Source organism: Pseudogymnoascus destructans, assembly GCF_001641265.1.
Source record: "Pseudogymnoascus destructans isolate 20631-21 unplaced genomic scaffold scaffold_13, whole genome shotgun sequence".
Taxonomy (NCBI): domain Eukaryota; kingdom Fungi; phylum Ascomycota; class Leotiomycetes; order Thelebolales; family Thelebolaceae; genus Pseudogymnoascus; species Pseudogymnoascus destructans.
Window position 1 is genome coordinate 296,022 of NW_020167532.1, and position 23,245 is coordinate 319,266.

At 46.5% G+C, this 23,245-nt stretch overlaps 6 protein-coding genes across 6 annotated transcripts; 2 read left to right on the forward strand and 4 right to left on the reverse strand.

Moving 5' to 3' along the window:
* Nucleotides 1-7,868: 7,868 nt before the first annotated feature.
* Nucleotides 7,869-9,227, reverse strand: VC83_05284 (uncharacterized protein; the record flags this gene model as incomplete). Its single annotated transcript, XM_024468906.1, has 10 exons — nucleotides 7,869-7,935; nucleotides 8,002-8,080; nucleotides 8,152-8,217; nucleotides 8,289-8,360; nucleotides 8,417-8,459; nucleotides 8,513-8,578; nucleotides 8,674-8,689; nucleotides 9,023-9,045; nucleotides 9,125-9,142; nucleotides 9,201-9,227. The coding sequence occupies 10 exons, from the start codon at nucleotides 9,225-9,227 to the stop codon at nucleotides 7,869-7,871; spliced, it is 477 nt and encodes a 158-aa protein (XP_024323167.1).
* A 246-nt stretch (nucleotides 9,228-9,473) lies between these two features.
* TFB2 (RNA polymerase II transcription factor B 52 kDa subunit) lies at nucleotides 9,474-11,232 on the forward strand. Its single transcript, XM_024468907.1, has 3 exons — nucleotides 9,474-9,649; nucleotides 9,710-9,797; nucleotides 9,849-11,232. The coding sequence occupies exons 1-3, from the start codon at nucleotides 9,526-9,528 to the stop codon at nucleotides 11,047-11,049; spliced, it is 1,413 nt and encodes a 470-aa protein (XP_024323168.1). The 5' UTR covers nucleotides 9,474-9,525; the 3' UTR covers nucleotides 11,050-11,232.
* Nucleotides 11,233-13,590, reverse strand: VC83_05286 (uncharacterized protein; the record flags this gene model as incomplete). Its single annotated transcript, XM_024468908.1, has 2 exons — nucleotides 11,233-12,811; nucleotides 13,552-13,590. The coding sequence occupies 2 exons, from the start codon at nucleotides 13,588-13,590 to the stop codon at nucleotides 11,342-11,344; spliced, it is 1,509 nt and encodes a 502-aa protein (XP_024323169.1). The 3' UTR covers nucleotides 11,233-11,341.
* VC83_05287 (uncharacterized protein) lies at nucleotides 13,275-15,501 on the reverse strand. The gene is made up of 2 exons (XM_024468909.1): nucleotides 13,695-15,501; nucleotides 13,275-13,622 (listed from the first exon to the last, which is right to left on the reverse strand). Exons 1-2 carry the CDS (start codon nucleotides 14,729-14,731, stop codon nucleotides 13,619-13,621), a joined length of 1,041 nt encoding a protein of 346 aa, XP_024323170.1. The 5' UTR covers nucleotides 14,732-15,501; the 3' UTR covers nucleotides 13,275-13,618.
* A 54-nt stretch (nucleotides 15,502-15,555) lies between these two features.
* On the reverse strand, nucleotides 15,556-19,190 carry VC83_05288 (uncharacterized protein). Its single transcript, XM_024468910.1, has 3 exons — nucleotides 18,321-19,190; nucleotides 17,660-18,274; nucleotides 15,556-17,606 (listed from the first exon to the last, which is right to left on the reverse strand). The coding sequence occupies exons 1-3, from the start codon at nucleotides 18,895-18,897 to the stop codon at nucleotides 15,709-15,711; spliced, it is 3,090 nt and encodes a 1,029-aa protein (XP_024323165.1). The 5' UTR covers nucleotides 18,898-19,190; the 3' UTR covers nucleotides 15,556-15,708.
* EFG1 (18S rRNA maturation protein) lies at nucleotides 19,191-20,685 on the forward strand. The gene is made up of 2 exons (XM_024468911.1): nucleotides 19,191-19,663; nucleotides 19,716-20,685. Exons 1-2 carry the CDS (start codon nucleotides 19,333-19,335, stop codon nucleotides 20,300-20,302), a joined length of 918 nt encoding a protein of 305 aa, XP_024323166.1. The 5' UTR covers nucleotides 19,191-19,332; the 3' UTR covers nucleotides 20,303-20,685.
* Nucleotides 20,686-23,245: the final 2,560 nt, after the last annotated feature.

Here is a 23,245-nt window from a genome sequence, read left to right on the forward strand (position 1 = left end):
TATATCCGGATACATGAGGCTGAATATTGTATATAAAAATAGAATAGCGTATATAAAAAAGAATGAAGCTTTTGATAATAGTAGTAAACCCCTTTCCGCGAGCCCCCTTTCCGTGAGACCCCCCCTTTCTGCGAGTCCCTATTCAGGTGCTTCATCGTCAGCATCATCGCCGTCGCTATCAGCCTCCCGTATTTTACCCCAATTCCGTAAGCAAAGTAAATATCTAATAGTTGGCGGTGATAACCTATTCCGCTTCTTTGTAATAATATCACTACCATTACTAAATACTCGTTCCGATGCTGCAGATGTTGCTGGAATAGCTAGATGATCACGAGCAATACGGGCAATAACTGGATATTGGTATTGCTTTGCGCACCAATATTTGAGAATATCAGTATGCTCACCGGGCCGTGGTTCAAGCATCCAGCGCCTCCATTCTGGCTCTTGAAAAGCCAAGCCTTCTGACGCAAATAGATCTTCGTCAGAATCAGGTTCTTGATCTATTGTAGCAGTAGCACCTATTGCTTCTGCAAGAGCTGTTTCGTGAGTAATTCGCTCCGTATCAAGGTGATACTCTCGCTTTTGGTACGTTCTACAAACGTCTTCGAACTGCGCTCTTGCTCGTAATCTTCGTGTATCGTCTATAGCATTTGGATATATCTTCTTAAATACTGTATGATTCATTCGTGGGTCGCAAATTGTAGCAACAGCTGAGTGCTTACATTGCCGATTCGTTGTAAGAGTATAATACTCATTAAGCTTTTGAAGCGCAGCTCCACAAGCTACTCCGATCGTAGAGCTTCTACCAAGCTCTTCTTGTAGTAATGTGACCTTATTTATCATCTTTAAGTAAAGAGGAATTGTAAAGTTGAGCGTTGGATATGAATCACTTTGTAGCCGTCTTGACGGCTTTAAGAATACTAAGAATAATCGTTCAAGAGCTTCGATAATAGCCCAATCGTTGCTTGTTAACGCAATATCCTTCATACTGATATCAAGCTTCTGCGTAGAGCATACTGCAGTAATTGGTATTCGAAGCTTTATAGCTGTTTCAAGCATATAGTACGTTGAATTCCAGCGTATAGGCATATCAAGTGATAGCTGGCGTGGCTTCTGGCCTGCAGCTTGTATCTGCTTCTGTAAAGCATCCTTCCATGCTCTTCGGTTTCGAAAGACATAAATATGCCTTCGGAGCTTCTCAAGCGTAGCTGATACTTCAGTAGAAGAGTTATCAATACGCTGCGGAATCCGGGCAAGCCCTTGCTGACACCAGTACGCTTCTGTTTCTGTATCCGGGCTAGCTTTCAAGCTCTTTAGAGTAGCTTGAACTGCAAGATTGATAATATGAGCAATACACCGAACGTCCCCTTCCTTTACAGTAAACGTCCATGGCTGTTGAATAGTCGTCTGCTGCTTACTGGCTATTTTCTCATATTCTGAAAGCATCACAGTATTCGCTGAGGCATTATCCCGCGTACAAGTAAATATAGCACCTGTAATTTCGAAGCTATCTGTTACTGCAGCTAACTCTTGAGCGAGATATTCGCCGCTATGAATTGGCTCTTGAAGGTGGATTACATCAAGTAATATGCACCGGTGCTGCCACTTCTCATTAATCCAATGGCCTGTGACAGCAGCGTACTCTGTATAGTTCCGTGCAGTCCATGCATCTGTTGTAATAGATATCCGGCCGCCATAGGTAATATGAGCCTGGAGTTCTAATTGTAGCAATCCTCGGTGATATGAGAATTGCCGCTGTAGCTCTCGGTGTAGTGTTCGCGACGATATCGATAGAGTACTTGGGCTTAAGAACTGTACTAATTGATGGAACGAATAGCTCTCAATAAGTCGTAAGGAGAGGTTATTTGATACAACGAATGAGAGTAATAACTCTCGGTATTTCGCTCTACTATTTGATGCTTGAGCTTGAGCGGGCTGGACTTGCGGGTTCCGCGGCCGTGGCTCAAAAAATAACGATGCACTACTTGATGGGCTTGACGGCGTAATTGTATGACCTTTCATTGTATATGCTACTGTTGGATGCTTCTGCGTATAGTGCTTCCAAAGATTACCGGTTGAAGTCTGACTTAATAGCTGCGGAGTAGGTGAATATCCGCAGCCTGGTTGTAAGCAAGTTACTTTGACTGTAGGTGGGTTACTATCAAGTATCAATCGCGAATATAATAGCTTCGTAAATAGTACCGACGACGTTGGTGGCAGCATTCGTCCTGGAGGCTGAAGCCGGAGCGGTGTAGGATTAATATCCTGTTGAATATAAATAGGGGGTGGCAGCGTTGGCAGACTTGGCTCATTATGAGTATCATAGCTATTATAGCCCTCAGGCTCCGTTGGTATATCTGATAACGACGAGTCGCTCATTCTGAGGATAATTATCACTTTATACAGCATCAATATAGATCTCACGGCGTTGGAAAAAAGAGGTCTTGGCTGCGCTTGGCTATTCTTGGCATGTATCCGGATATATACTCGAGAGTATCCGGATACGCCGGATACTCCTAAAATATCGCCGGGTAGGTATATACTCGAGGATATACCCGGATACCACGGGTATATTGGTATCCGTGCCGAACACTGATATACGGTCAGCCCTAACTTTTACGCTATTTCTACACACACACGTGTTTAGTAGAGAGGGGTAGGCATTATATGCGTCACCGCTTCAAAAAATAATTGAAATGCTTTGCTATTATCGAGGGTAGATTGCCTTTTTTTGTTACTACCATATATATACAGCCTACTATCACTATGTCTTTACCACCTCTTTTCGGTAGTAGCCCACCATCACAAGATAATAACTATTATGGTGTAGAACAGCTTGCTTCACTCGATCTTGACGAAGATATTACACCAGAAGAAGTAGATGAGGATACTGAAGATCAAAAAGCAAGAATTGACCAAGCTTTTCACTATATGAAGGAGGAAGTCCAAAAAGAAATAGAAGGAGCGTTAGCACCAAAGTGTAATAGTGGGTGCACCAGATGTGAGAATCTAGCCACCCAAGGAAGGGATGATTTTACTAAGACAACACACTGTCTTAGGAAACAGAGCCAAAGGCTTGTAGCTTAGACTATTCCACAATGCAGCAATCAGGTGTATGATATAGTGGAGTGGTTTAGACAAGTTGTAACAAATGTTGAGTCTGAGAACTCAGGGATAAGTCAGAGGTTAGCACCTCACTGACTTTTCAGAAACAAGGAGTAACAAGATCAATGCTTGGAAGCTTGGAAAAGACGTGGAAGTATGTGATAGTCGATTTACTATATTGTCTGCTTGCCCTTTCTTAAGGAATAAAGGGCAATCCTATTTATGCTAAAGGAGTGTAGTTCTCTCATTTTCCAAAACTTTCCATGACTAACCAGGCTTGGTAACTGTAGTCGACATAAGAGAATCCCATAGAACCATCTCCTAGGTTCCTAGCCTATAGGAAGTGAAAGGAGGTCCAAGGTCAGAGTACCCCTATAGACAGATTATGTCATAACTTAACCAATCTTGTGGGTAACTAAGGAGCGATGACGAATCATAAAGGGTTGTAGAAGCTTTTGGAGCTATCGTTCATGTTCCTAGGCCTCTAGTTGATAGAGATATGTTATGTGTAGTATTAGCCCAGTAACTAAGGAGTGATGTCATGTAATGAATCATAGAGGGTTGTAGAGATATGCTATGTGGTCATATCGGCCCAGTAACTAAGGAGCAATGACGTGTAATGAATCATAGAGTGTTGTAGCAATCGTTGAGTAGTATTGTTCTTGTTGTTGGTGTGACAAGCCAAAATATGTATAGTGACTTGTAGGTTTGAGGAGGAGATTTCTAAGTTTGCTCTTGAGTTTGGTAGCAAACTGAGTGCAACGAATGTCAGTATAACATCCATGCCGGGACGTCACGGACTAAAGGGGGGGGTAATTGTAACAGGTGCTGCTGTTACATGTGGTATATAAAGCGTGTTACGCGTATTCCGGGCAAGCTGGAATACTGTAGTCTTTTTGGCTCAGTGGGATGTAGCACGAGCGTAACCATACATCATTACAGCGTCCCTCTGTAGATGGCGTCCTTTGCATGCTGATGCATATTGTCATACTGACATTCGTTGCACTCAGTTTGCTATCAAACTCAAGAGCAAACTTAGAAATCTCCTCCTCAAACCTACAAGTCACCATACATATTTTGGCTTATCGCACCAACAACATGAGCAATACTACTCAACGATTGCTGCAAACTCTTCTACTACATCTGTTTATGCTACATACATCACGGCATATCATTTGGACACTCATTGAACAAGTTATTAAGAAAATCTCCTCCTTAAGGGGGTGGGCCAATACTACCACATGGCATATCTCTATCAACTAGAGGCCTAGGAACATGAACGATAGCTCCAAAAGCTTCTACAACCCTTTATGATTCGTCATCGCTCCTTAGTTACCCACAAGATTGGTTAAGTTATGACATAATCTGTCTATAGGGGTACTCTGACCTTGGACCTCCTTTCACTTCCTATAGGCTAGGAACCTAGGAGATGGTTCTATGGGATTCTCTTATGTCGACTACAGTTACCAAGCCTGGTTAGTCATGGAAAGTCTTGGAAAATGAGAGAACTACACTCCTTTAGCATAAATAGGATTGCCCTTTCCTTAAGAAAGGGCAAGCAGACAATATAGTAAATCAACTATCACATACTTCCACGTCTTTTCCAAGCTTCCAAGCATTGATCTTGTTACTCCTTGTTTCTGAAAAGTCAGTGAGGTGCTAACCTCTGACTTATCCCTGAGTTCTCAGACTCAACATTTGTTACAACTTGTCTAAACCACTCCACTACATCATACACCTGATTGCTGTGTTGTGGAATAGTCTAAGCTACAAGCCTTTGGCTCTGTTTCCTAAGACAGTGTGTTGTCTTAGTAAATATCATCCCCTTCCTTGGGTGGCTAGATTCTCACAGCTGGTGCACCCACCATTACACATATGAGTCTCATGTGCAGTCCTCATGCACCAGTTCATGTCCCTAATGAGTACCTAGCTGCACTTCCCCCCAATCCTGTTATAACTGCACTCGAGCAGGAGCAAGAGCAATTGAAAGCTGGGGTGTATAGAATTTAGGGGACAAACATCGAGACAGAAGTTTGGCGACTTACTGCTGCGATTGGTAGTGCTAGGACTAAGCGACGAAACATTATCTCTTAAGAATACCAGGATGAATATTTCCGCTGCCGCCTAACAGAAGACATTAAGAGGCATAACAATGGACACCACAAGGAAGAGTACGTCGAGCTAGTGGTTGAGCATCAGATCCCACAGAGGATGCAGTTAGTCGATCTTATCTGCCCTCGCTGTTACGATGGTCACGGAGGTCAAGAAGCCAGTCCGGAGAATAATAAGCTAGATTAAATCTAAAGAGAGAAGAAGAAGAAGAAGGAAGGAAGGTGAGGCTATTCCTCGTAATATACAGTTGTCCACTTAGCGGTTGTAGCCTTGGTGGCTAAGGCTGCACCCGTAACAACCGTAACAACTGTAACAACCATAACAACCATAACAACCGTAACAACTGTAACAACCATAATAACCATAACAACCATAACAACTATAACAACCGTAACAACCGTAACAACAGTAACAACCGTAACAAGCTGTAAGCTATAATCGTAACACTTGCGTCACAGATATCACACCGCAGAATGCTGTTAAGCATCGCATTTAGGTCGCCGAACTCATGCGGGCTATCTGTAAATGCCATGAGGTTCCCTTATGATACTGTCTTCACGAGGCGGACAAGTATCTTCAAAGAAGAGTCCCCTAAGCTCAGACCCCTCAATCCCATTTTCCCCCTTGAATTCAGCAAGAAGCAGTGCCCATTCTACATTGGGGATGAATCGAAGAGCTACTAACAGAGGATGGGCGAATTTTGCCGCCTAGCGACGATGATGAATCACGTTGAAAACATTCACCTTAAAGGACGAGATCCGGAGGCTAAGATAGAGTGTTTTCACCTAACGTGCAAGTCCTAAGGGCTTGTTCTCGAAAAGTTGGAGTATTTCAAAAGCCACGTACAGTTGGTTCATAAGATCATACTTCGAGAATAATGAAAGCTGCTCTTGAGCTGCCTAGGTTATGCATGGTAGGGTCATGGTTTAGCCATAGCATTCTACGGCTGTCAAAGTCAAATATGAGGCTCGCAAAGTTTTGTTTTCCTCTTATGTTACATGATATGGAGTTGGAAGTGAAAGGGGCATTGTGCTTTTGTTTTGATCTGTTTTAGATATGGCATTTAGTTCTCGAATGCGGATAGACCTAGATACTAGCGACAAAGACAGAGCATACATATTACAGAGTAATGAAAGTATATTTAACTATAATAGCCATGAACCGGTGCTTGTATACACCCTACTCTAACGTTCAGGTCAGTTTTACAATCATGCCTACAAGCGAAACAAGGTGTGGACACGGCAAATCTGCCATGCCACTAAGGAGGAGGAAAAAGAAATTTAAATTTAAATTTAAATAAATCTATAAAAAAGCCAAAAACATACAACAGTGGGTATTCGCTGGTGGTCACCCACCCAACTACTAATCCACCGATCTCAAGTTTATGTATGGCAGAGCGGACGGGATGCCCAGTTCTCTCGAGTCTATGGTCGTATGTGATAATTATTTGCGTATCCGTCTTTAGGACCCATGAACCGCCTCTGCTTTTAATCTCTCGACTTACGCATTAACGTCAACCGCCTCGCCCATCTCGCCTGCCTTAAATGAGGTCCATAGCCTTTCTATATGCCTAGGCGTTCCGTGAGTGACTCATCCTAGGTCGTCTTTGTGGTATATAGCTGTTCAATTCCGCCATACCAAACACGTGATCAAATCCGTATGCTTACTAGATGGTCCACCGGATGGTCTCGAATGATCCCCAGAGTAAGGTGCGCTGGAACGTTGATAGACTTGCAATCTATCAACGTTCCAGCGCACCTTACTCTCACTCTTGCGCTGTGGTTGGAACATGAGAATAGTTTGTATTTCCAGACCTGTCTACAAAGCCCTCTGTTCCGAGTAGTAGCCTCTACAGTAGTCCGTAGTTCAATAATCCAGTCCGTACCACCGCAGTCCGTAAGTCTTGGCAGTCCGTAGTGAGGTTCCTTAATTACTAAGTCAGTCTCCAGTGCTATAGTCACATCGCGTTTCCCACTAACCATGTACCCGCCGGTAATGGAGTCCGCACGCCAAGGCCAACCCGATGATCTATGTGGAGGCAGGCTGCCCATGTCCTACCAAAGCGGCGGCAGTCCACTGACTTTTCAGTGAGGCACCATTCCACCACCCAAATGAGACTTCATTGCGAGTGTGCTGGCTATCCTTTCTGGAATCATTATCCTTGTCGCCAGGGGATGTCAAACAGCCACACCTGACTAGGGATGTGGCGCGGTTGCAGCCTCCAAGTAACATCGTGCCCTCCTCCGTCTTTGTGGTCTGTGCAAACCGCTAAGACGACTTAGACGGAGGAGATCTCGATCGTTGGTGCCTCTTCCAAATAAAAGAACAATCCTGAAACCGCTGGTCTGTCTTTTGAGTCTTCCAGAATCTTTTGGTCCCCTTCCATGGGAAATGTGCCACGAATCACGACCCACTAGGGTTCGGCACAGAATACCGATATGTGCGCGGATTCTTCGCGGATGATATAGGTCCGCTTAAAAGCGTGTGTCGAGCCGATCAGTATTGACAGAAGGGCCTCAATACAGGGTTTATTATACAAGTGGAGTAGCACAACAAGGCGGTTCAAATTCTCTGTGACCTGGTGATCCTGAATGATGATAAGCCCCTCACTGCCGGGCGGCACCATGCCCCGCAAGTGCAACCAACATTATCTATGTCTGTCTTGGCGACAGTTCCTCAACTATGTTCCTGGGATCCTTCCAAGCGAGAGCCACATACCTGTGTCTTGTTAGTATTGATTGGCATTTCCGGCTCGCAGAACCAGGCTATCGATGGACACCGTACTTCGTATGGCTACCCCGTGCCGCCACTTGTCCCTTGCTATTCGTAAATTGAACTGACGTAAATGCCAGCGTTTTGCCAACTATTGAAGCGGAAACCGCCAGTGTCAGGATTCAAGGCAATAGTGTCATGGCTTCTCAGAGGAATGCCTACATTTGTCACAGGTCACGACTGCCCGGAGCGTGTCTCCCACCTCTCCGCCCGAGTTTAGGTATGTCACTAAATAAGCTTCAGTTGGGGTCTCCATTTTCCAGGACCGCCCCGCCCCCGCTGTTAAGGAGGGTAAGCACCATTAAGATCTGTCGAAACGCCCGTAGCGTATAATCCTCTAGAAGCAACCGCCAACGAGCCTCCGAGATCGACTGCCACGTTCCTGAGTCAATAACAATCTATTTTGTGAGAATATAGGGGAACTTACCCATGCTTGCGATGGTTCCCCCATGGATAATATTCAGGCGATTCTGTGAAGATCTCAGCAACTTGCAAGGAAACCGTTGGAAGGAGCCGGCCTAACGGTGTGTTCTTTCCGGATGTCAAGTTCCATTTCAACGCGCCCTGGTTCCGCCGTCGTCACTCGGAGCTGCGAACGAGTAAATAAGCAACAAATTAGCCTTGTAGTTCAGGGCATTCCCGGCATATGCTTCATTGACATTGACCGGTACCGGGTAAACTAACATGTTCTCCGAAGAGTCTATGGCAAAATTCACCAGTTAGCATATGGTCGATATGATATCTACTCCCTTCTATCCGATTATTGACAGACTGTATTCCCAATCGAGCAATATTTCCTACCTAGATATTGATCCTACTGTCCCCAGATCTGAATATTAATTGAAACAGATTACGCGTCTCGCTTGAAACAATGAGGCTGAAAAGTATAACAAGAATAAAAGAAAGCTCGAAAGTTCGAGGCGCAGCGCGCCGTTTCAACCAATATAACGGAGACTAAAACCATGGACCCAGCACGCGGAGAGATGCAGACAATAGGAGAAGTGCCCAGTTTGTGGTGCATTTGATGGCTTACCTTGGTTCCAGCCCCGACTGTGCCTGATATTCTCCACGTCAGTATTAGAAGCGGAGATAAATTCCTTGGACGTATCTGTAGGGGCATGTTTTAGAAGATTACCATGAAAGATTTCAGGACCTGTGGGACGTCAGCATTCTAATATACGCGTTCCTGCGGCGTTGGTAAAACAGCTTACGGATCTGACAAATTTTAGGGCAGCCATTGTTGCAGAGTTCAGATTGATTGTCTATCAGATGGGTAGGTAAAGAAACAAAACAAGGAGAATAAAATTGAAGCAAGTATAGAGTAAATTAACTTATTCTGTCCAACGTCCAGACCAGTGTTGGTGGTGCCGATGTCCTACCAATAGCCGTTGCAACCATGTCGCGAACAAGTTAATCCGCTCCGGTCAAAAAGTGACAGAAGTGTCAGCCTTGGAGGCCACGGACTTAGTCAGCCTCTTGATTGAGGATGATCCAAGGGCAGTCTATCTCTGTGGCAAGATATCCATATCCTTCAATATGCCGGAGTCATCGCTTGCCTCCTTTGAGTACCTGGAGAAGCTCCCGGGCGTGACTTTCAGACGGCTCTATGAGCAACCGTCTACAGCTCTGGCCGTGTTTCGCCGAATGCTCCCACATCTGGGTAAGTTGCAAGCTGAAGAACTGTACTTTGATGTCCCGGAATCTGATATGCGCTGACCAGCTAAATGTTTCGTGATGGGAATGCTATATATGCCCAAACCTTTACTACTATCTGAGCTGGACAACTGGGTACGACCAGGCGGCAAGAGGTCCGTTTCCCTTGTCCATTCTTGACTTGTCCAGGATCTCATTCGTAGCAGTGAAAAGGGCAAAGCTTTGGCAATCCTATCCCGCCTCCATATCGTGACATCTACCGCCGCAAGCAGGGATGGGCCTCCTGCGCTCAACCTAACCCACAACTTCGCGACCTCTCTCCGACTGGCTTTAACTGGTGGCGGGGACCATGGTTCCTTCGGCATCCCATCAGACAGCACCCAAGACTCCAACATAACTATCTCTTTCCTCGATGAGTATGCCACGGCCCAGTGGGAAGGCATTCTCCACTACGTCGTGAACAGCACTGGTGACCCGTCACTCCTCGGTGCCCAATACCCCTCCGCCAACGTTCGGCAACTCCTCCAGATGGGAACCCTCGTCGATTCCAAAGGCAAATACAGCGGTGTCGGTATTACCCAGGCTGGCTTTAGTTTCCTCCTCCAGGAAGCCAACGCGCAGGTCTGGACCGTGCTTCTCCTCTGGCTGGAGCATGCCGAGGAGCTGGCTATGGACCACGTCGATCTACTCTCTTTCTTCTTCCTGCTCGGTTCTCTCGAGTTAGGTCTCGCATATTCCACGACTACCCTTTCAACCACCCAAAAATCCATGCTTCCCATCCTCGCAGACTTTGGACTTGTCTATTCCCCCCCATCATCATCATCTTTCTTCCCCACACGGCTTGCCACAACCCTCACATCCTCCGCCTCGGCTCTCCGCTCCATCGCCTCCGGATTCTCCGCAGCCGCAGCCTCCCCCGCTTCCTCTGGCGGCACAACCGGATTCATAGTCATCGAAACCAACTACCGTCTCTACGCCTACACCTCCTCCCCCCTCCAGATTGCCGTTCTTGCCCTCTTCGCCAAACTCTCTACCCGGTATCCCAACATGGTATCGGGTCGCGTGACGCGTGACTCGGTCCGCGGCGCCATCGAACACGGTATCACGGCCGACCAGATTATCTCGTACCTGACGACGCACGCCCACCCACAGTTACGGCGCAAGTCGCCCGTGCTCCCTCCGACAGTCGTCGACCAGATCCGCCTCTGGCAGATTGAGAACGAGCGCATGAAGGCGACGGCGGGCTTCCTGTTCAAGGACTTTGCGTCGTTGGCTGAGTATGAGGGCTGCGTCAGATATGCGGATGAGATTGGCGTGCTGGTGTGGAGGAGCGATGCAAAGAGGAATTTCTTTGTCACGAAGCATGAGCAGTTGAGGGACTATATTAAGAGTCGAAAGATTAAATAATGGGTTTGAGAAGGTGGCGTGTACTGCCGTGCATATTTGGTTTCGCATAGCGTGGCGTTTGGGTTTGGGATAAGGTATGAGGTCGGTAGCTTCATAGCAAAATAATCTACATCGGTCACGTAAGTATCAAATAAGGTATTCAAAGGAACTTAGTCCAGGTATTTGCAAATTTCTTGGTGTGTTTATTGTTTGGCATATTATCTCTATCAACTATGCCGCCCTTCGTGCCTATCTGTACATGATCCTGTCTCTTCACCGGCGGCGCCTCATTTCTCAATGGCAAAATCTATTCTTACACAACTCCTCCAGCTTCCCACAACTCTTCATTCTTAAGTGCCTCCATAACCTCGTCATACTGATTAGACAGTTTTTTCTGATTAAGGAGCGACCTCTCCATTGCTTTCTTCCGATACATCTTCGCTTCGGCCTTCTTGTTCTTCATAAATCGCTTGTCGCTCAGAACACTCACAGATCTGCTCCTGCTGAAGAACTTCCCAGCCCGAGAGAAGATATTCTCCTTTTCTTGAATCGATCCTCCTACCGGCAGGAGATGCTCGGATTTAAGATTCCTCGCATATGCCTGCTGGAAGCTCCAGAGGCTCTTCTTAGCATCGGGTGTCTTACAGTGGGTTTCCAACACGGCAAAGACTCGACGGTATCGGAGTTGATCCGCGTTAGACATGTCGTCATCCTCGAATGATCCCCCCTGTTTCTCTATCTCTCTGAGTGCCTCAAGAATAGCTGGTGACTCGAGGTAGTCAATGTCAAAATCCTCGCTGTGAAATTTGTCGTCGAGCGTCCTGTACCGACCAGCCCAGTAAGCTTGGGGCATACCCGTTCGGACATCTCGAAGGTTAATAGCTGGATCATGGCTCGGATGGGTCGGCGTACTTGGGCGGGTGACTCTAGAAAAAAAGGCCGCTGGGCCTGAGCTGGATCTGGCTGTATTCCCTGTGTGGCCCCTGAGTGACAAATTGGACGTGGCTTTGTGAAGATTGGTGAGTGAAAATGAGCTTGTTATCGATGTAAGCACCTGGAGTGTGCGCGCTCTGGTGAGTGGTGGTCCTTGCTGTACTGATGGTCCTGGAGTTGGAGCTCGATATTTAGGCTTCGTTTGATGGTTGACTTTAGGGGTCTTCTCTCTATCCTTCTTCTGAGACGGCGGCAAGGCCCGTGTGAGTTTCTCACCCTCGACCGCATATTGATTCCGGACAGGAGCCTTTCCCTTTGAGGTTTGCTTCCTACGGCTATCAAAATCGCTATGACCACTATCCACCGTAGGATGGTTGATACATTGTCTTTGACCCCCAGCCATTGAAGCCCGTGTCGGGCTTGGGATTTTGGTTGGCGTTAGGACTCTATTAGGATGCATGAACACTTGAGAAGCAGATGCTGTGAGGCTAGAGGTGGCCACAGTAGGTGTACCATGGAGATCGATTTCGTTTCTCTCAAAAGGTACCAAGCTTCTGTTGCGCTTCCGTCGAACAGCTGTTTTCGTCGATGGAGGAAAGGGGGCTCCAAAATTCACCGACGACTCCGACTTTGGAATGACTGTTTGTATGGGTGGAAGAAATGGAGCTCCAAAGTTCACCGACGATTCCGACTTTGGAATGGTTGTTTGTATGGGTGGAAGAAAAGGAGCTCCAAAGTTCACCGACGATCTTGACTTTGGAAGAGAGTTGTAGGTTGGTCTGTATTGACGCTCTCGCTCAGAAGCTGTCGTATTAGAGGCCGACATGGTCGTATTCGTAATCTGAACTGGCTACTGTGATTAGCAGTGGGAACATAGACTTAATTGGGAAGAATCGGATATACCAACCAAGAAATTCAATGGAGGGTATTCTGCAAAGTTGTTGTATTGAAGTTGTTGATGTGGTTGCTAGATGAGCGAGCAACTCACTCGAACATGGGATGAAATTGGTGGTTGAAGAAGACTCTAACAGTACTTTGACGGTAGAAATCGTGTTGGGGTTGGATTGGTCACTGCCAGGACATGAAATAAGTGAAGTTAGGTTGAGGTGCTGAAGCCGTGTTATGAAATGTCAGGAGCTGGAAGGCACCTCTTGCCCAATTAGGCTGTCTTATGAGGGTATTGTAAAAGAGCGATTCGCACGTTCAGGCATATAATCCTCACAACAATCTGACGAAACTCGTCTGCAGTTTTGTAGACTCAAGAGAGAAAGGGTGTAAACGTAAAGAAGAGTGGCACAAAGTAGATCTATGATGGGTAGCGGAACTAATAGCTTTGGATGCGTTCTACTGCTCGGCGCTGGGTATACATTTGAGAATAGTCAACAACACAAAACGACACAAGAGAATCTCGCCTTCCATGTAAAACGTTCGCCAAATATACAGTGCAAGATTAGACGCCTACAGGCCAAACGAATATTTCTAGAGTTGCTGTGTAGGTGTTGTTCACCTGCATGATGCTCCTCTGTTTGCAGATGCCGTGGACGCCGCCTTCAAAATCAGCAAACAATCATAACCAGCCAATATACAGACGTTGTAGAGCGTGGACTTGGGGCATTTCGTTGCGGCCATATTGCGTCTCATGGCGTTACATGGTGTTTTACCTGTGCTCTTAATTAACATTTACCATTCAATTATTTGCTCCTTATAGACGCGATGTTCTAAGGGCTACATACTCATTGTTCAATGCATCCCATCCCTCAATCTGGAACTCAAACTTCATGTCTCCCTCGCCACGTGGTATAGGATTACCATACTCATCCCATAGAGACCTCTCGATAAAGCTTACTTTCCCCTCCCAATCTACGAGCATAATGGTCTGACGTTGCGTACCATAGATGCCACTCATTATTGGTGGTGTAGCCATATTCGGTGTCTCTGCTTCCTCCAATTTCTCCACTGTATCACTCAACTTAGTGTCTGCCTGGTTTCTTGTGTCGGTTTTTGGTATTCCAACTGGAGGAACCGCATCTCCTATTGAAGGGATGAATATTGACTTTCTCAGTTGGAATATGAGCTTGTCGAAAGATTGTCCATTGGCTGGAGGTAAAGTATCCGTGTCCAAGAGGTCGAATAGTTTCCGCACAAGGTCGTCTTCCCCTAGGGATTCCTTGACGCACTCATCAATAGTCTGCGACAACTTCTCTTTTCCAAGCTCAACCTTGGGCCAAGCGACTGGATCCGTATATGATGTATTGCTCAATCCATACACCTCTCCTCTCCTTTCCGCAATCCATGGCACCTCCTCAGCGGCTCCGCAGCGATTGCTCACAATAGCCAACGGTGTGACCTCATCCCTCCCGCCTTCCTTTCGCCTCCTCAGCTTCCCACATAGCAGCGAGAAGCCTCCAACATCCTTGACGCCCTCGCCCTCGAGCAACCTTTCAACAAACGCCCCCGCGTCCTGGTTCTCATTACTTGTCAGCCATGCTGTCACCATCCCACCTCTGCTCCGCGACCCCTGCACCGGGTGCTCGATATCATTCGCGTCTGTCTCGCGGTAATTCGTCAGGGCAGCAAAATTGCCGTGTTTCGTAATGCCGAGCCAGGTCCCTTGCTCCTCGCGCTGCAGGTCCCGCGCCGAGAGGATCTCCTGCTTGTTCGCGCGCCACCAGTGTGGCCGCGACGTCGGGCGTAGGATGAACTCGTCCCGGTTGTCAATGATGACGAGGGCGTACGCGGGGTGCGCCGTCGACATTAGGAGTATACACATCGTGGATATACGGCCTCTGTGCGACGCGTTCTTGGGTGGATATTTTGGTAGAGAGGAGACGGTGGCGTCGCGTGCATCATATATATGCGGTAGTGGCGACGAGAACCGATATACGGAAGGGGGGCGAGGTTACGAGGAGACCATACCATGCAGCACGACGCAGCTCGGGGCCAGACGGGATATTGCAGCTAACTCGGGCTGGAATCGTCAACTAAATTCCTGGGAACTATTTCCCCTTTGAGGTTCTAGGGAGGACAGAAAGTATGGTGTCGGGAACGGATGCAGCATTGCCTGATGTGTTGTCGACTTTTGACACGTCCTGCGGGGTAAGCTTGGGTGGACCCTCACACCGTTCATGGCCTCAACGTCACAAGCCATGGCTCGGCCCGTGACTGCGATTTCGCAGACAAACAATGTAGTGCAAGGTAGTACAAACTATAAAATTAGAATTCTGTAGATATATTGACGATAATAGCATGCCGTTTCTCTTGGGGATTTGTAGCGTGTTAGATCTCATATATATCCCTACTTCAATCTAGCTTCGGCAATATAGGACCATGCTGGTCTGAGGAACTACCGCAATGCATAAATCTCAGTCCCACACGTGCTTTAATTAGCAGTTATTTGGTAGGGCTCCGTGTGAGTTAGTACCTGAGCGAGCGGCGGGTTCTTATAGGCCACGAGAATTGTAGCAGCGGCTCCCCGAATGCGACGTCATGACTTGAGAAACTGAAGATGGCAATTGTGCAAGCTGACAGGCTGGCAACTGTTCACCGACTTGCCTTTCCTGCCTTTCTGGCCAGCGATAGCCGTGTTAGTCCAAACTCTGCTCTACGATATCTCGCCACATATCTCCGCGACTGTCATTGTGTGTTTGAAATTTGGTTTTTGGGTTTATTTCTGCAATCATAACTTGCCATGAAATCCTGAACTCACTGCCGCCCCTTTACATTAAACTCCACTGCTGTTTCCCTACCTTAATCTTCTTCTTCTTTGCTCCCATCCTCTTCCTTCGCCTTATCGCTCTTCCTATCCTCCTCCCCCTCCCTGGACCCCATCCCACCCACATCCGCATTACACGCACAGTGGCACTCTGGAATCGGGCACTCATTATGCACCTTAAACCAACTTCTCGCATGGTCTGCATGGAACGCGTGATCACACTTCATGCAGAAGCTCATGAAGTTCGCAAGTCGCTGATACGGCTCCACAGCCACACGATCCTTATCACTTCGCGGCATGCCCAGTGTCAACAGACAGATGCCGCAGCGTGGTAGATGCCGTCCACACTTCGGACAGTTAATTCCTGCGTGAACCCCAGAGCTATACAGCGGGTTACGGTCCCCAGACGCAGAAGCCACCGAGGCTTTCGGCGTCGAAGCGTTGGAGCCGGTATTGTCGAGATCGTTGGTGAAGGCGGTGTCGCAGTGCATACAACGCAGTGTGACTTGTCGTGGCCGTGTCTTAATAACAGCAAAGCCATCTCTATCCCTACTCTTTTTTGTGCTCTGAACATCAAATCGGCAGCGATCAACGAAGAGGCGATTTTTGTTGTGTAGGTCTTGGTAATCGGCTCGCCACTGCCACACTCTGAAATCGTCGATGTACAAAGGGGCTGCAAAATGGATAATCAAAGTAGCCGTCTGATAGTCGCCGAACTTCTCAATATAGGCGCTGAGTAGGGACACAGCACTGTCCGTGATTCCTGTGAGTACCAGGCCTTCGATATCACCAGTGCGCACAACTTCTGCGGTTTGTCGGTTGAGCCAGTTGGGGAACTCAGTGTCGTCAAGGTTATGGAGCGCAACTCCAACTCGGTCCCGCAGTGGTAAAGATGCCTCGTTGGCAATTGCTCGCCAGTCGCCAGTACTGATGAGTGTATATATAGCTCGGAGATAGGGATCATTAGCCATGTCCGAAAGATCGGATATATTGTAGTCCCACTCTTCCTTTTTAAGCGGTGGATTTCCCTTGACTTGGAGGCTCAGAGCGAGACCGATGAAAAGAAGGTTCTTCCCTCCGCGTTTTAGGGATTCAACTGCTCGCTTGGGATTCTTCTCGAAAAGAGCCCATGCGGCTGCTACTGTATATTGGCCCTTTGCTTCCAAGTCCAATAGGTCTTGCTCAAGCTCCGCTGGGGATTTTCCCCAGCCACATATCGCGAGGCACATTTGCCGGTGATGGGGTCGCTTTGTCGGAACGCTTTTGAATAACCCACGGCCCGCCTTCTTATTAATGTCCGCAAGAGCTGCGCCCCACTCGTCTTCACTTGGTATGGTAGAAGTGGTCGGGTCAACTAACCTTGATGTATACTTAGAGCCAAGATCATTGTTCCAAATGCTCTGCACGCCCATGTACGCAAGATTTAACTGACCGGAAACCATGCCGTCACCAGCAGCAGCGCCTTCTGCACCATCAATCCATATCCAAACGTCTTTTAGCCAAGGATCATCCACAAGGATATTAGCGTTTCTTTGACAGTTAAACAAGTAACCTTGTTTTATGCGGGCTATCATTAGAGAATTAATTCGATCCGGCAATGCATCTTTAGATCCAAGGTCATTCGATTTCTGGGAAAATAACTGTCCGTGGCGTTCCCTACTTGAGAGAATGCGACTTGTGAGCAATCCATCCAACCCTTTGCCAGCAAGTTCACTTGAACTAGCCATGGAGCTTTCGTCGGCAGCAACAAGTACAGTGTCGAATTTTGAAGTAGTACCTGGGCTTGTCAGAGAAAGCGGGGGTTCGGATTTTTTGATCTTTCCGTCAGGGCCGAATTCAATATCCTTCCGTTTCTGCGACTCAACCAGCGGTTTTAAAACGGCTTCCCTTTCTTTCTCGTCTGAAAACTTTGGGACTGTTCCTCGGCTTGTATCTGACATAGTGTTAGCACGGCTAGCTTGGACTAGGTTGGAATATTTCACATACGCTTTGCTCTCGATGAGAAGTCCATCAAGTCCAGAACAAGGTTTCGAGACAAAGATGGTTTCAAAATGACGCCCATCTTGTGATTGCTTCGTCGTGTGATAACTCTAGGCTGGTAGTACGAAGAGCCTAGTGTCACCCAGTCGAATGATACTATACGGTCATCATGAGAATACCCAAAGTCCTCATTAAAGTAGGGGTATTGCAAATCATGTGACCTCTTAACTTCCAGCAACTCGGGTGATCCTTCAGTGTCATTCTCAGACATTGGTTCTATGTGCTCTTTTTCGGTACAAATGAGTTGCAATTCTCCAGCGCTGGAAAGGACTGCCAAGAGACTGCGCTGGTCCCGACAATACCTTAAACTTCGAATATTCGTGTCGTACTTCGGGTCAATTGCTCGGTTGAGTTTCAAAGCGCATCCCCAAGGCACATCGCCCGAGTCTACTGTGTCATTGTACATCTTCGAAGCCACTTGGCGAGACGTAGCTCGGCGATCCCATATCATGATGGCTGGTGAATCAAGGGACGACGAGGCGAAGTAGTTCGGGTCTCTATGATCAATTGCCAGATTATTGTTACACCTTGTTTGAAAGCTTATAACGGCGCCATTGGGATCTAAACGTCATCAGCCAAGTTCAAATAGTTTGCTGGGGAAACAAACCGCGAAGGTCATGAATTTTGACGCTTTGATTCTTCACCCCCACTACCAACGTTTGGGGCTGGTCCTCAAACCATCGAGTACTCGTTATTGCGACACTTGCTTCTAATTTATGAAGCGGATCAGCGGGAAATGGCGGGGTTTGCCAACCCTTCTTCGCAGGATCCCAATTTGATAGGCGCTGGTTTATGTCCCAGATGTGCAGGCACTGGTCGTTTCGCACTCGATCGAGGCCAACTGCCAATAGCCCAGTGGTATTGAAAGCAACTGCTTGGCAAGTTCTCTGGAGCTTCAATGGCAATATCATAGAGTCGTTAGATCCATCATCTACGCGTAGGAGATTAACCTCTCCGCTCTTGGTCCCAAGAGCAACAAGACCAGGATTGCTTGGGGACCAATCATATGTCTCAAATCCTTGGAAATCGGTGTATTTTGCTACATCCTCATAATCAAATTGTTCCGGAACAACCTGCCCTGTGGGTTTGTGCAGTTGTAAAATCCGGTAGTTGGCGTTGATGGATAAGAACTCATCTCTTGTCCGGTTGGGCGACCACCTGATAATGCCATCGCCGCGGTCCATGATGAGAATACTACTCTTTTGAGTTCTTTGATTTTAGATCCCTATCCATTGAACATGCCAGTTTCCTAATCCTCAAAGCATGGTGGACGATAAAAAGTGATGCAGTGATGCCGTCAGGTGGTGTCAGGTGATGGTGGTTTGTCACTACTCTCTTAAAGCCGCATATCGTTGAGCAGAAACTTAAATAATGCAAAGAATATCTCAAAATATCATCCTAATAGCCAATACATATAAAGAAGAGACAGCACAACTTGTAACTGCGGTACATTGGATTGAAACGAAGCTCTACACAGAGTGGGCCACGATAAGGAGGTTAATCCGGTTCACCGGCAAAACTTTAATCCGTTTTCAGAAAGTTACATTGCAAATCAACGAGAATTCAATCCAGACGCAGGAATACCTTTACAGTAAACCCATTTACTCTCCAGAGGCAAAATGCCCGCCAAACGGTCACACGAGGATTTAGATGGCATCCATGAATCAAGACAGCCACAGGTCCACCAAGACGATCCCAAACCTGCAAAGAAACCCCGCCGAGAGGGACCACCAAAGATCAGGAAGCAAGTGCACGCATCCAGCGTGAATGCTGTCAAGAAGCGGATACGTGATGTGACTCGTCTTCTTTCACGATCCGAGGATTTGCCAGCAGATGTCCGTCTTGAAAACGAGCGAGCACTCGCTGCTTACCAGCAAGAGCTTAATGCTGCCGACGAGGAGAAGGCAAGACAGCGAATGGTAAAAAAGTACCACATGGTACGGTTCTTTGGCAAGTCTGAGTCCTCGCAGAGTCTTTTGACTTTCATTAACAGAAGTCACAGAGAGACAAAAGGCAACGAGAACGCTCAAAAAATGGAAGAAGCGCCTGCTAGAAGCGACGACCGGGGAAGAAGTCGAGGATATCACAGCTCAGATGCATATTGCCGAAGTTGACCTAAACTACGCTCATTCATACCCGCTGAACGAACGATACATCAGCTTATATCCACCGAAAGGCGCTGAGGAGAGTGAAGACCAGCAAAAAGATGCTGTAAAGCCACCGATATGGGCAGAGATTGAAAGGCGGATGGAGGAAGGCACACTGAAGGAACTACGGTACGGTGTGAGAGAGGGGCATGTTGAGAAGCCAAAGACGGTCCGGCAGAAACCAGCAACAACAAAACCACGACTTGCGTCGGAGACTCAGAATTTTAAGAAGAGGGCCGAACCAGGAGAACGTGTGGGACAGATGGAACGTGTTCCGGAGCCGCAGGACTACACCTTGAACCGCAGGGAGAGGAGGAAGGCCATGATTAAGACTGGCGCTTTAATAACGTCGAAGGCGGCCAAGAAGCCCGCAATCCACGAACCAATGGGCAATGAAGTGGACAACGATGATCACGGCAGCGATGGAGGATTCTTTGAATGATTTGTATAGAACATATATGATTCTGTGGAGTTTGGATAACTTCCGGTATACCCAATACGGATACACACTTTTTACATGCCCTCATGAACTGTTCACCCCTCTTGAAATCAATTGAAGCATTCTGTATCTACCAGATATACTCGTGCCGCCCAAAAGTCCGAGGACCGTGTGAGGCAGAGAAAGTTAACACTGGTATTTAAGTTGACAGAAATTACTATGTTTGCTATATTTTTGAGTAACGCACTTGGATACTACAACCCTGAGTGATTCGGAGCATTTATTTTACTTACAGTTTCTGTAATCACTACGGTAATGCATAGTCTCTCTTCAGACTTTTGGCGGCACTGCCTTCTAACTCAATCCTCTCTAAGCCTATCCTCTCTAAGCCTATCCTCTCTAAGCCTATCCTCTCTAATTCTTATATTTCTAAGTCCTCTACACCATTAACTTTAGCTTCTTAACTAAGAAGAAAGTGGAAACAGCACACTAAAGACCCCCCTCTACCCTCTTATAAAGATGCAATCCTTAAAATAGCTTAGAGTATCGTAAATGTCATACTGACATTCGTTGCACTCAGTTTGCTATCAAACTCAAGAGCAAACTTAGAAATCTCCTCCTCAAACCTACAAGTCACCATACATATCTGGGCTTATCACACCAACAACAGAAGCAATACTACTCAACGATTGCTGAAAACTCTTCTACTACATCTGTTTATGCTACATACATCACGGCATATCATTTGGACACTCATTGAACAAGTTATTAAGAAAATCTCCTCCTTAAGGGGGTGGGCCAATACTACCACATGGCATATCTCTACCAACTAGAGGCCTAGGAACATGAACGATAGCTCTAGAAGCTTCTACAACCCTCTATGATTCATTACACGTCATCGCTCCTTAGTTACCCACAAGATTGGTTAAGTTATGACATAATTTATCTATAGGTACTCTGACCTTGGACCTCCTTTTCACTTCCTATAGGCTAGGAACCCAAGAGATGGTTCTATGGGATTCTCTTACGTTCACTACATGATTAGCAAGCTAGTTGTGGGTCGCACTTGATTTCTAATACATTTACCAAGCCTGGTTAGTCATGGAAAGTCATGGAAAATAAGAGAACTACACTCCTTTGGCATAAATAGGATTGCCCTTTCCTTAAGAAAGGGCAAGCAGGCAATACAGTAAATCGACTAGCACATACTTCTACGTCTTTTCCAAGCTTCCAAGCATTGATCTTGTTATTCTCTGTTTTTGAAAAGTCAGTGAGGTGCTAACCTCTGACTTACCCCTGAGTTCTCAGACTCAACATTTGTTGCAACTTGTCTAAACCACTTCACCACATCATACACCTGATTGCTGCGTTGTGGAATAGTCTAAGCTACAACCCTTTGGCTCTGTTTCCTAAGACAGTGTGTTGTCTTAGTAAATTCATCCCTTCCTTGGGTGGCTAGATTCTCATATCTGCTGCACCCACCATTACAGTAAAGACTGGTAAGATTTTAGCAAGTGCTAATGATACTAAGTAGTTAAACATAAAAGCAATTAAGAGTGTTAAATCAAAACTCTAAGAACTATGCATAGATGTGAGTTAAATACTACATCTATTACAACAGACAACATTAGACCACAGATGGATAGAAAGGGGTATAATGGATATACGTATATATAGTTTATAATGATAAATGTAAGGGTTTAGGTAGGCAGCATGCTAGGACTGTAGGTTTAGGCAAATAGTATAGTATTTAACAGACTAATCTCTAAGCCCTTCCTAATAGGGGCTTAGCTACCTTATCTACTCCTTTAGAGCTAGGCCCCTACTACCTTAGTAGTAAGTTAGGGCTAGGCTCTGTCTTGTAGCCTTATGTCCTAATATTGTAAGGACACAGGGCACCCAGCTCACAGTAATAGCATATGAGAGTGCGAGTCAGAGGCTAAACGGATAAAAAACAGATGATGAGGAACCCCGTTGGGTCAATTTCCTTAAGTACCCAAAATGGGTCCGACTCGGCTAACCTGCCCTAACTCTCCCCATGTGACCATAACCTGCCCGACTCTGATCCCTTCCGTCACTGAGGGCGGAGGCATCCTTACAAATATCAGCCTTAGGCAACAAGGCTCCCTTAGCAGCCTTCGGTAGCCTAGGGCACTATAGTAGGGTGCCCTTAACATAGAGTTTTAATTAACCCTTCCTACTTCCTACCTGTTACGATGGTTACGGGAAGAAGAAGTAAGGAAGGAAGAAGTGTTATGGCTATGGTAACGTGACATCAGTTATTGGGCTAGCAGGGCTAGGCTTAGTAACGTGACCTAGGAAGTCACAAGATTAGCAGGGCTAGGCTGCAGCGTGACCAGGCTAGTAGATAGTTGCAGAAACTAGTGGATATTAGATAGTTGAGCTATCCATCAACTATCTAGATTATCTAGCTATCCATTAGCTATCTAGATTATCCATAAGGCATGACACTACTATATAAGTAGATAGTATTCCCTTAGATAGGAGCTTCGTGCTCAACTTAATATAGTATTCTTTACAATACTATAACGTGTTACTTAGAAAGCCTTTGTGTTTGTTTAATCCCCTGCCTCCTCTGTTAAGTCAACCTTACGTAAGACACCTCTGTGTCTTCTATCATTTAGAAGTTAGCATTATAAGAAGGTGAGGCTATTCCTTATTATATGCAGCTATGCGCTTAGCGATCCCTTGTAACCTTAGTGGCTACTATAGCTGCCTGTTCCCATAGTTGCTAGCAGCTGTGATATGCGGTCATAACACCACCTCCCCCCTAATTTAGATTGATCTCCTGGTCAAGAGTAGAATCATTGTGGCTTCTATGGGTATTTTCAGTGGAAAGCTTGCTTGAGTTCAGGAGCATTGTTGAAATTTACAGTAGGATACCAAAGTTGTCCAGTAGGTGGTTCTTCCATGCTGCCATATAGA